The following is a 12,288-nucleotide window of genomic DNA, read 5'->3' as shown; positions in this document are numbered from 1 at the left end:
TATCTGTAAGTTGAACGCCAAAGTAGTCTGTCAAACAGTACTGTGGCTGCCAAATCCTAAATCCTTTCTAACAACATATGTTTTCATTAGAAACAATGCAAAGCATGAAGACAAAAGCAGATTTAGAGTGCCTAACAATGAGGAAGATGAGAACATATTTAGTTCTGATTCTTCTCTTAAGACTCTGAGATACACACAGAGAGACTGTGCTTAACACTTACTTTCCTGGATGCAAGACAATGTCGCTGAAAACCCCCCAAAACAAGGGAAGGGTCATCTAGAAAGAAGAAACCATCAGCTGAAGAAAATTTAACCTCATCTACCAAAAAATTCCACAAATTAAATTCAGCTTTCCTTTCTGGTCTCAGGAATTGCAAATTTTAAATGTCAATCTTCTATGTAAAACCAAAAAACCCCATTTCATAGCACTGTATGCACATTCAATAATAGTTTATTTTAAAGAACAATTCAGATTTTTCACAATTTCATGTAATCTTTGTATAAACAATGAAAAAGAAATTAATCGTGAGACTTTGTGAAAGACAAAGGCAGATTTTACTCTCATATTGCTTTCTTTCCTCTTGGGACCTCCTTTGTTTTTCAGCCAAGTCCCAGAACACAGGAATAGCAAAAAAGACAGACTTGGGCTGTGAAAAGAATAAACCATCAGCAGTGGGTGCCTACTGAAGCATTACTTCTTTCCTCAAATACACTTCCATGATTAAAATAGTTATTCCTTTTTTGGGGAGGGTGTCAGGTTTCTCTTGTTTTTTCCCTTCATTTGAACAAAAAGCAACCTCAGATCATGATGTAGCCCATATACAAAATATTTTTTCAATAGCAGATCCAGAACCAGCACAGTCCAATATTTTTGTACTTCACTTTTAACAATGCCAAACATTAACAAGTCTTTGACTTAACCCTATCTGCAAATCCTTACACATCTCCCTCATTAAAGTCTTCTGGGATGACGGAGAAAAAAGAAACATGAAATACACTGGTAAAAAGTAAATTAATCTGGATAGTGTGATATGTATAGTATATACAACAATAGGTATAGTGTCTCCTCCTCCACGTTTAAGAAAAAAATGAAAGCAAGATTACATTTGCTCACAGATACTGGAAAGCTCAAGTACCTGCAGAAAGTTCAATCTTTGCCAGAAATTAAATGAAGCATGAGGTGAAATAAATTTCCATGCAAACAACTGTATCAAGTTTCCTTTGGCTTTATCTGCCAACTCCTGTAATAAGTTTAGCTTAAATGCCACAGATGCCTTTTATTTTTTTTAATGTCTGGGTTGAGATACTCAAATAAACAGGATGGCTGAAAGCATTAAGAATATCATTTACCTGCTGGGCAAGACGCTCTGCTTCTTGCCTTTGTCTTTCCCTAAAAGCAAGAGAAGAAAAGAAGTTAGTAAATCAAGCTAAACATGAGCTCACCACATGCCTTTGCTAGGGCAATAGCTCAACTTACAGAGATCATCTGCCACATGGAAAAGAGCCAAAAATAAGGTCACCAAGGACATATTTGTGAATATGAAACTACCATTATAGCTATGTGCATCTTTTAGCAAAAGAAACAAAGGTTGCCAGAATCACTTGATCAAGAATAGCCTGAAATAAAGGTTATTCAGACCAAAACCTACTGTCACAGAGAGGAGAGTGATGTAAGACAGCATACTGCACCTTTCTTCCTCCTTTTTCCTTCTTTCCTCCTCTTGTCTCCGCTTCTCTGCTAGTCGCTCCCTGTAAACACGTCGAGCAAGCTGGCCTCGCCGCTGCTTCTGAAGAATTATGGCTGCTTTCTTCAGGCACAGGAACTTTTTCCTACCACTGAACGCTCTGTAGTTCTTTTGTATCACAACCACATGGTAGAGAACCTTCCTATACCGCTTTCTGGAAGAAAAAAAAAAAATAATCTAAGGAAACAAGGACTAACGAGCAGTTGTGAGAGGTCTTGCCATGGTGACCTGCAATAATGAGCCCATGGTTGCACAATAATTTATTATTTCTAGCTCTGTGATTGTTTCACCATTCTTGTTCACATTCTCCTCCCTTTAAGAGGAAAGAGATTCTCTCATTTCTATGACAGCGCTGTCTGTGTCTTCATTAAGAAAATGCACATTACCTTACATGTTCTTATGCCCCTGACAAGTAGATGCTAAGAGGACAGCTCTGTGTGTGTGCACACATGCAGAGAAAGAATATACACAGATAGTCATCCCACATCTTTCAAAAGAAAGATCATGAACAGCAGGATAGCTCTGTTATTAAAAAAGGAATACAGTTTTTAAGTAACATACTGTTCAGAATATAAGGACAGGACTAATAGACACATGAAGAGAAATTACCTCATTATGCAAACAAGTTTCCTTAATCTGTCAACTGATTTGTAAAAAAAGCAGAGAAATAAACAGATGGGATGAGCAACTCCACCTAATACATAATGCACGAAGCCAGGTAAACAAGTGAAACATTAATCAGTTACCTAATGTCATGGTTCTTTAAGAACCAAACCGATTACTTTTATTTGTCTTCTCATTTCTTACCATGACGAAGCAAAGATAAATCTGAATCTCAGCTGGTAACTTGGGGCAGCCTGCCTAGGTGCCATCCAGCTCAAGTTCCTACCGTGGGTCTAATGCCATGATACAATTATATGGATACTGGCTGACCTCCAAACTTCCATATTGTCCTATTCATTATATTGAAACAATTAAAACTCCATTTTGTTTTATTCATGGGTCTAGCAAAGATACCAGTCAGTATTTTCAAAAGCCACTTACAAGATTTGGATGCCTGGCCTCTAGGAAAAGTTAAGAATTATGCCAGAAGGATTTAACTCCATGAAACCCCACCTGTTTATTCCAAAGTTTGATTATTAATATTCTCATCTAGTCACTTACCGGGCTGCATAACCTAAGATGTGTGCTCGGATAATCATTGCTGCCTTGGTGACTTCCACCTCTCGCTGTTTCTCCAACTTGTGTTCCAAGGACTCCCGGAGAAACACCTACACAAGAAAACTTCTGGCTTAACAATTTGCAGACAGCATCATATATAAAGGACAGCCAGGGTGCTGCCAACATCAGTCTGAGCAGCAGGCCTCAGCTTTGAATTCAGAGACAAATACACCATCTCCTCAACAGAAAAGAAAAAATAAATATTGCTTTTAAAAGAAATTACCTATAGATAATCCTTTCGGTTTGGATTTCAGTGGGAAAAGCCTGATTACACTAATGAAAATTTTAATTAGCAGCAGGGTTTTTCCAAAAGCAACCTAATTACTGGATTCATTAAACAGCCTTTCCCACTAAAGAGTAACAGAGGGCAAAGAAGCTGTAGGACTTAGCATGAACTTCCCGATTTGAGGGTCAGGAATACCATGCCGATAATTTAGCTGTTTCACGGTAACATCAAGCTTCATAACCCCTTACAAGCCTCACTGCTTTGAATGACATTGCTATAATCCTGTAGAAGAAAGCAGAAATGAAAGTGGTTTCATATTCGGGTTCGGTAGACTGTATTTCCCCTACATGGGGAGACAACTGCTGGGGCCATGCACCCCCCTACAGCCATCCGCCCTCCTGCAGGCAGGCCACTCCCCAGGCTCTCATCCAAGCACTAACCTGGATCATTCTCCTGGACTGCCTAGTGCCTTTCAGAGGCAGCTTTATCGCACAGCATTGACATACACTGAGCTAACCCAGCCTATTTTGCCATAAAGGAATGATACTGCTTCTCCAGCCAAGCAGAGGCATGGGGGATGCAGCTTCCCTCTTCCATCTGCCTTGACATCTACTCTTTACTGCACCCTCACAAAGTGGTGAGCTATCTGCTGCCAGCACTTTTTCCAGGTCTCAATTTTTCCTTTTTGAAGGCTAACTCTGCTGGTGTCAGCTATAGGTGGAAGCAGCCTGGCATGCTGCTCTCTAAGACATGAGCAGCTGGAAATATCCAGTTCAGTGGCACTTTGATTATCCGGGATGAGAGCCAGGCTGCACACCACAACGTGGCGATGAGGAATGTGCATGGACAGTGTGGGCTCTGCTAAGGGAGGAGGGCTGCAAAGACATCTAAAAGCAGGAATGCTTCCTTGAAGTGGTTTGGATTTTTTTTCTGGATGTGGGGAAAAAAAAAAAAGAAAAATACGAGTAGGAAAAAAGGTAGTAACCCCCAGTGCGCTCAGGAGAAAAAAGAGCCCAAAGCTAAAGTAGCAGCACTCCTGAGAAGAGGTACAGTTCTGAGTTTTGAAGGTAGCTAGAAAGAGACTACATTTTACCACAAAACACCCAACGCTAAGGAACACAGAAAGTCCCACAAAAGGTCTTGAAGTTCCAGTATCTGTGCTGCACTGGGCAGCTCTTTCTATATAAAGTTTTTTACTCACAGAAAAAGCCTTTCTTTGCTCTACACATACTGGCTTTAAAAACACAACAAAATTCTGCTTCAGAAAGGCATTCAGCTACTTCCTGAGCAAAAATGGATGTTAAGCACATGTTAAGCCCAGGTTAATGCCTTTTCCTGAGCAGGTGCATTGCAGCTTGAGATGTAAAAGGCAAGAAAAAAAAATCACACTGAAGCTAAATCATCTCAATGCTGTTATTACCTCTTTTAAATAACATGGGCAGGATAGTGCCCCATGTTCAGTCTGAAACCAATGCCCTCTTGTTCTCTTCTATAATAAGCTGTTTATGAAGACTCTAACAAATGTGCAGGCAGCTCCTGGGGAAGAGGAGCCCAGGCCCCAGTAAGGGAAGTTGCAACAGAGCTCCAACTCCTGCCGAGATCCCGATGAGCATCTGGTTAAAACAATTTCAGGTTCTGATAAATATATGTCCTTAAGATGCCAAACCACTCTCCGGGGTCTGTGCATAAATACTGTTAATCTACATCTGAACATATAATGGAAAGCACAGTCTAGCTCTGCAGTGAAACGTTATCACTGTATTATTTGTAAGCCATCATCTACAAAAATGGCATGAAAGATGACTTCAGTTGCTATTTTAGATTCTATCTCTTAGAGTAACTGTAAAATGATTAAATCAACTTTCCCCATAACATCTCTGAGACTCCTTAAGTGTGCAGAGCAATGGAGGAAACGCTTCAAAGCTATGTAGTTGTGGGGAAAAGAGAATGAGGAGGAAGGGTGTTTCACACAGAAATCAATCAGATTTTACAAAATATTTTTGCTACCTTATGTTAATGAGAAAGTTTTTTCACAATTCTTAACAACTGACAGGAAAACTGGAAGTGTAACACGTAATTCAGCAAACTTTACTTCTGGATCTGTTTTTCATTTTCTCTCCACTATGACATCCCTGGGAGTGCCAACAGGAGTTACCCAGAGAAAAAAAGAACAGAGAGAAAAAAAAGAACATCTGCAGAGACCTGGGGGATCCTTAGCAGTGATGGCCTGATAGATGTAATTCACTCTCTAGCCCTTTGCACCAGGCGTTTTTAATATTTAGGAAATTTCAGATCCTGCAGTGGGGAATCTACCCCTGAGTATGCAATGCTTTCACATCATTTGTTAAGTCCAAGAGCACAAATTTGCAAGGAGGGAAGTCCTGCACAGAGCTGTTGTTCAAAATGAAAATTGCAAAATGAGCATGCAAAACCATCTGGATTGCCTTATTTCTCAAATTAAAATTTAATTCTTTTAATTAGAATAATTTTCCTTTTTTTTTTTTAAGAAAAAAATTTTGTGTATAAAGGTCAGGTTGTCTGGTAGGACATATTTCGAGGTCTAATGTACCTCTGAAAAACACTCTCAGACTCGGATGGCAAACACACTTAGAGCTCAACTCTGCCACATGATTCTGGCTAAAATTCCTCCCCTTGATTTCAGCCACTGAGCAGGTATCATGCAGGTGGGTTTATCAGTATGAGTGGAGCTCCATTCAGAATAAAAGTGTTAGCTCACATGCTCGGTACTTCTAAAAATGATAAAATCCAGCTACCACATTTTAAGTTCTGATCCTCACCAGCACTAGTGCTTGTGAGCAGTGGCAGAAAATTCAAGTGGACTCTTTCTCCATGAGTGAAATCACCAGTCGGTATCTAAGTGCCTTAGAAAGCGAGTTTCTCAGCAAAACCATTAATTGTTGCTACAAGGTTTCAAGAGCCCCCATGGGCATGGACAGCTTCCTTTAAGGCCAGAAGAAACTACCCTTACAACTACATCTCTGCAGCTGTTGCCCCACAATATGGACAGTCAGATTATTTTACCTTATTTTTTCCAAGCTGCCACTCAGTGCTTGTGTTGTCATACAGACGAAGTAGGACGGCACATTTCTCATTTAAATCTTCAGGCAGAGTTAAGTTTCTCATGAGGACTTTATACCTGGCAACCAAAAAGTATTTATTACTTCATTTAAGAGACAAATTCAATTTTTACCACATGATTTTTTCGTTATCAGGTTTTCACTTTGTTCCTCAACATAGGAACACTGATTTGGTACCCGTGACTCGCATCTGAAGTACACAAGTCAGTGCGTTTACCTTTTATAAAAGTCTTGAAAGGGTCTCCGGACTGGGAAACCAGCCCTCCGAATCCTGACTGTCTCCAGCATCCCAGAATAGCGCAGCTGGTTAAGCACCACTGTCTGATCAAACTGGTCTGGCATCTAAAGTGAGCAGGTTCAAAACAAGGATTTTAATAGCAATGGTTAGAGATGTCAGGAAATAAACAAAGGGCAAATTACAGGAATCTGAAATGCACAAAAGCTAAAAACTGGCTACACAATGTCTTAAAGGACATTAGCAATTCTGAGCATAGAAAAACATATCTACAGGATGGAAATAAAGGGGTAATTACACAATATCATTTCCACAGACGCAACATTTATAGTCACTTATCCAATCATCTCTCTCTTTCCATTCCATGTATATTCGCAGGCCATTGCTGTGCAAGAAGAAATGGCAGACAGATGCACAGGCAGTTAACAGGTCAACATCTATAAGCTTGACTATTTTGTTTCTTTAGCAACTGAATTTGCAGTCTCTGTAGATGATCTCAAATGCTGAAGATACACAAACCCAGTAATGTGATACAATTTTAGAAAAAAAAAAAAAAACAAAAAACAAAGCCAGAGGGGCAAAAAAGTTTTAATTTTTAATGTAGTGACAATTCATCTACTATGGACAGAGACGGAAGTCTGCCAGTGGTACCTCAAATCTTAAATAGGCTGTGTTTCAAAGAGTTTCTATTTGCTGATATTCTGAACAGCAAAAGTATTTTAATCTGTAAATAGAAAAAAAAAAATCTGCTTATCTGAAATCTTTCCCTTAGTTTGCATGTAGTTTGTCCAGCATAAATTTTATTTAGAAAATAGATGACCCTATAGTGACTCAATCATGAAACTTGCGGATACTTATCAGTATGTTCCTGCCCTTGGGAGCCTCAGGACTGCTCGTCCCATCTCGGAGTCCTCCGAGTCACCTGTGCTTTTGCCATGCTTTTAGATAAACCAGCCACAGCCACACAAAGCTACTCAAGGTAGAGCTAATTGCTGCTTTGCAAAATGCTGCCAACCCCCACACCGAAATAACACCACATGTAAATACACCATTTAATTCATGAGCCCAAACATCCACTTTAACCCATCAGTTGACACTCCTGCAGTGTCATTTGCAGGGCTGGAGTACAGTGCCTAGTATTTTGCAAGAAGTTGTTCAGAGATCTCACAGATACAGACAATGGTTTATGCAAGGTCTGAAGTTCTTCAGCTGATGGAAATAATAGCAAGATCAAGCCCTGAGCAACTGTAAATCAGAGGACTCTCTTGGTATTTATTAACTGGCTTTAGTCATGCTTCTTGTTCAACTTAGCAAATAAATGACTCCCCCAAATTTTAACTTATCAAAAGTACTTTCAGGAAATCACAGACTCAAAAGTTCATTTAAAATATCCAGTCTAAACTTTTCCATCAGAACCTTTATACATAAAACACTGTGTCCGAGTGATTATACCTCTGAGTTGTTAATCAGGTAGCTTCAAAAATACTGATACATTAGCCTCTACTTCCCTCCTTCAAAAGGCAAAATGTCTAAGCCAAAATCTTGCTATTCTTCGTTTCATGAGTTTATCTTCTGGAGCAGAGGTGGAATGCAGCAGCCCTTCAGCACTGAGCTGTCACAGAGCTGCACCAGCAAACACTTTGTCAGAGCTCACTGTTCCTCCGACAGTGTAATGCTTTCCAACCCCTTTCTTTGGTACAGGGGCTAAAATTCATATGGGAAAACACCACTGCCTATCCCTTCCTCCACAGTCAACAGCACTGAAAAAAAAAATAAATTTATGTTTTAAAAAGTGGCTGGTCACCATGGTGAGCCCTGCCTTGCCTGGGGTAATTAGCACTGCGTGCCAGCAGGACCTGATCTGGCCCGAGCAGGTGGACGGGGGCTACAGTGAAAATCTGCCACGTCCAGCAACTGCTTTTGCCTTCCCTCTGAGACCAGTGCACTGCATCCCAGGGAGACTCAGGTCCTACATCATCTGCACCATTCCAGCCACTGTTACATTAATGGCTCTGTTACAAATGTGATTTAACATTTCATTTCCATACCCGCGTGTATAAAAAATTAATGTTCCAGAGAGGAAAAATGCCTCTGCGAATGATGTGAACAAACTCCTCCTTCTCGACTGTGTTTCATTTGGATTTTGTCATCACCGGTAAAATATACCACAAGCAAAATCTCTGTATTTTAGTGAACACACAGTATGAATGCCTACAATAAAGGTATCAATACTGTGGATAGTATTACCAACAGTGTTTTCCATACGTGCCTATGGAAAGCCAGATGCGCTAGTGAGCTAAGCCTTGCAAAGCCTGACTCTGTGCAGGTGGTTGATAATGACTGACAGAAAAGGGGGGGAATGGACACAGATACACACACAAATCCCAAGGAAAAACATATTCACTTTTCACCTCATGTAACCCAAGGCTAACGCATGCCACAAGAAGACACAGGCCAATATATCTTTTTTTCTTTAACACTACCCCCGCGCTTTTAGTCCTTTAACTCCACCCATACTCATTCTCTCAAAGGGTAATGTTCTTCACGAGACTTGCAAACAAAACAGTATTTTCGGTGGGTTGAGGTAGGGAGGCATACCCATGGGTGGGAGTGTGGTTGTTACAAAGTCAGGCAAAATTTTGGTGACATGACAGACGTCTCTCACAAGGCAGCCTCTCCCTCTGCAGGGGAGCACAGATGGCTGCTCCACCACCTAATCCTTTTATTGCCACCCCCAGGCACTTAGAAAGTCAAAAGTCAGCCACAGAGCTGGCTTGAAAGATCACATTACTTTTAAAAAAAACTTTCCCTTTTCATCCCTGTTTTGAGTCGTGGAGGAAAATCAACATTTTAATGACCTTTTTCTGCAACTGTGGAAGTTAGAAACAGTCCTGCTCTGTCACCAGAAGCTGGGATTGTCACACAGTCACCTAACTTCAGGTACCTGCATTTTTAAAGAAAAGCACGAAACACTGAAAGAGATGTTAACAAGGTATCAAAGCAGGGCAACATAACGACCGTCACAATTTTAATTACATAAGCAGCCTACTCCTTCACTTTACATTACTAGTTTTTTTAATTACTCACAGACACATGAGGCTATTAAATTGGAGGGTCACATCCTGCCCTGGCATTTCACTGGAATTACATCTGCAACAAGTCTGGTTGCTTTGAGTAACCCAGGAGAGGCGGTAAGAGATGTGCTGGACTCATCTCTTTTGCTTTTCAGTATGGAGTACCAGAAGATGCACCCCCATCACTTGGGGGTTTTTGACGGAGCCATCACAACAACTCTTCAGTGCTCAGCAATGAGGAGAGCTGCAGCCAGCCAGAGAGGGACCTGAAACCCTAAACACTAAAATACATCCAGGGTTTCCCACATCTGATGAAAATAACCATAAGTAGTAACAAATGCAGTCTTGTGCACACCACCACAGCATCCAGCATACCCACTTTAACAACTTGGTGATACATTGCACCTCGGGTAGTTTTACTCTGTGGATGAAGAGGATTTCAGCCTCAATCATATAAACACTTGCAGGCAGGGATAACCTTAAGCATAACTTAAGTCAGCAGGATTCCTCATATCGCATGTGCATTTATTGAACCAGAGTACAAGTACTGTATATACCTCACTATTAAGCTGCAGACACTTCTAAGACAGAGAATGATGATGATCTCCCCTTGAACGATGCTCAGTGCAGCACTAAGCAATTAAACTTACTATAGTATAGTCTCCATGCAAAAGGTTACCTATGCAGCTGATGCTCAGTCTTGTAGCTTTACTGGTGCTCTTTCAGACTTCCTGCGATAAAAGTAAGCTAACTTTCAGATTTATACCAAAGTAACACAGGACAGAACTCATCTCTGGGGTCTGCTAAATTTTTACCTGTGTTGCTGTAAAAACTGGACTTGTTTCACAAATAGTAGAAGAAATTGTATTCTGTAGGAAATTTCAGACAGACAACAGAACCATAACTGATTTTAAAACAATATGTCTTCCAAAGTAAACATCTGAATTAACTGCTAAGAGTTCTACAAAGTAAGATTAAATTTATAAAAGAAAAGGCAACAGAAAAGGAAGTCAACAGATAGCTTCCAAAATTGTCCGAGAGATGCAGTCAACTTTAATCAATACAATTTTCAATAGATATTACACTTTTATCAAGGAATGGCCACACTAAATCACTCTGACACAGAAATTGCCAGACAACAGCTAGAATCATGTGGGTCACAGCCACGTTAGGGCACTGAGCAACATCAACATGAAATTAATAGCTACAAGACAGGTCTGTTCTACTTGGTAAAGGTGTTTTTTGTGGTGTACTCCTTCATAGCACAACTTGTAATTTATCATTTCCTGAATCCAAAAGTCTCCACTGAATTTGCAACAGACATCACCGAAGACAAGGCTTTAATGTGACCTGGAGTCTCTGCTGGCGAGACTGTGGCTCCTTAAACTGCTAAATGTTTGCTCTGATGTGTTGTGAGCATCCTAAAGGGCAAAGCTTCTGCCTGAAATCACAATTAGAAGGACCCATTAGGACAGACTTCTAACACCTACACATAATTTTCATGATAAAATAGTTCCTTAGACTACAGTCTGACTGAGGCTTTAAAAAACCACCATCCCTTTTCCCTGGACAGCAGCCTTAGTGGATCCCAAAGCATCCAAATAACACACAGAGAAGACAACATTTTTTTTGTTCTGTACATCATTTGCTCCATTCAAACAGAGCATACCTGACTTCCACACACAGAAATCCTTCTTCCTCCCTGAAGCTGCCTCAGAAGAATACAGACACAATAATGACAGATTACAGCAGCCTCAGAGATTTTATGTAGGCAGGAGGAACTTCACAGAGAGATAGGGGTGGGGTGGGGGTGGGGAGAGAGGAGAGAAAAAAAAAAAAAAAAAAAAAAAAAAAAAATAAAAATCCCCAGACCCTTGTTTCTAGTCTTCTCTGTGAGAACTTGAGTAGGACTACATCAACTTTGCTACTGTGTCTTAAAAGGATGATTTTCCTGGCTTAGTGAAGTTTTTTGTGTAAATCAGGTACAGAGAAAGAAAAGATGAAAAACAGGTAAGAGCATGAGAAAAAGTAATGTTTTGTTTAAAATCTAATAACTTTTCTTAACGTCTTGATTTTTTTAATCTGTTATTTTACTCCTAAAATTAAGTCTTGGTAATTTTACTTGCAAAAAACAGCAGAAATTAAAAAGAGATCAGCCTTCCCCTGCTTTATAGGGGGGTTTGAACTTGTTTTCACATCCAAACATCTACTGATACTTATTCAGAAATAGGGAGATTTATTAAGCCAGATCTTTCTGAAACAGTCCCCATGGTCTTCTGATCTCAGTCACCAGATCCATGAGTCAAAAGCAATGCCAGGTTTTCCTCCCAGATAAATTTGAAAGGTGTGAATAAATTAACTTCTAATATACAATCTAGCTGAACTGATATGAATATTTCTGCATGCCCATGGTTTGCCTTTTTGAACCCACATTGCGCTCAGCAATTCTTGTCCGTATGTACTGGTTGGTAGCCTTGACAAAATCGTGCTAAGCATTCAACCCAGTAACCTGGAAGAAGTGAAAGGGAAACATCTGTACCCTCAGTAGGAAAATGCACTGTAAAGCCAGGACAGGCACGGCTAGGGCAACCCACCCCCGTTCAAATCCAGAGACTTCAGCTGCAGTGCCATGCTGGTCACCCTCCTACCTCCAACAAACCATTTCAGCCCCTGGTCTTCTAGCCATCAT

The 12,288-nt window shown here is 40.3% G+C and overlaps 1 protein-coding gene across 1 annotated transcript in view; it reads right to left on the bottom strand.

Annotated features, from left to right (window-relative positions):
- The window catches only part of MYO10 (myosin X), a 139,919-nt gene that overhangs the window by 27,368 nt on the left and 100,263 nt on the right, over nucleotides 1–12,288 (bottom strand). The window contains exons 19-23 of the mRNA XM_026842406.1: nucleotides 6,508–6,632; nucleotides 6,235–6,349; nucleotides 2,910–3,016; nucleotides 1,690–1,899; nucleotides 1,351–1,390 (exon numbers count right to left, since the gene is read on the bottom strand). Coding sequence (XP_026698207.1) covers nucleotides 1,351–1,390; nucleotides 1,690–1,899; nucleotides 2,910–3,016; nucleotides 6,235–6,349; nucleotides 6,508–6,632 — 597 coding nt within the window. The remainder of the gene's footprint in view (nucleotides 1–1,350; nucleotides 1,391–1,689; nucleotides 1,900–2,909; nucleotides 3,017–6,234; nucleotides 6,350–6,507; nucleotides 6,633–12,288) is intronic.

Source organism: Athene cunicularia, assembly GCF_003259725.1.
Source record: "Athene cunicularia isolate RWA chromosome 2 unlocalized genomic scaffold, athCun1 chr2_part1, whole genome shotgun sequence".
In the NCBI taxonomy this organism is placed as follows: domain Eukaryota; kingdom Metazoa; phylum Chordata; class Aves; order Strigiformes; family Strigidae; genus Athene; species Athene cunicularia.
The sequence above is the reverse complement of the archived record's forward strand: the minus strand, read 5'-3'. Positions and strand labels throughout refer to the sequence as shown.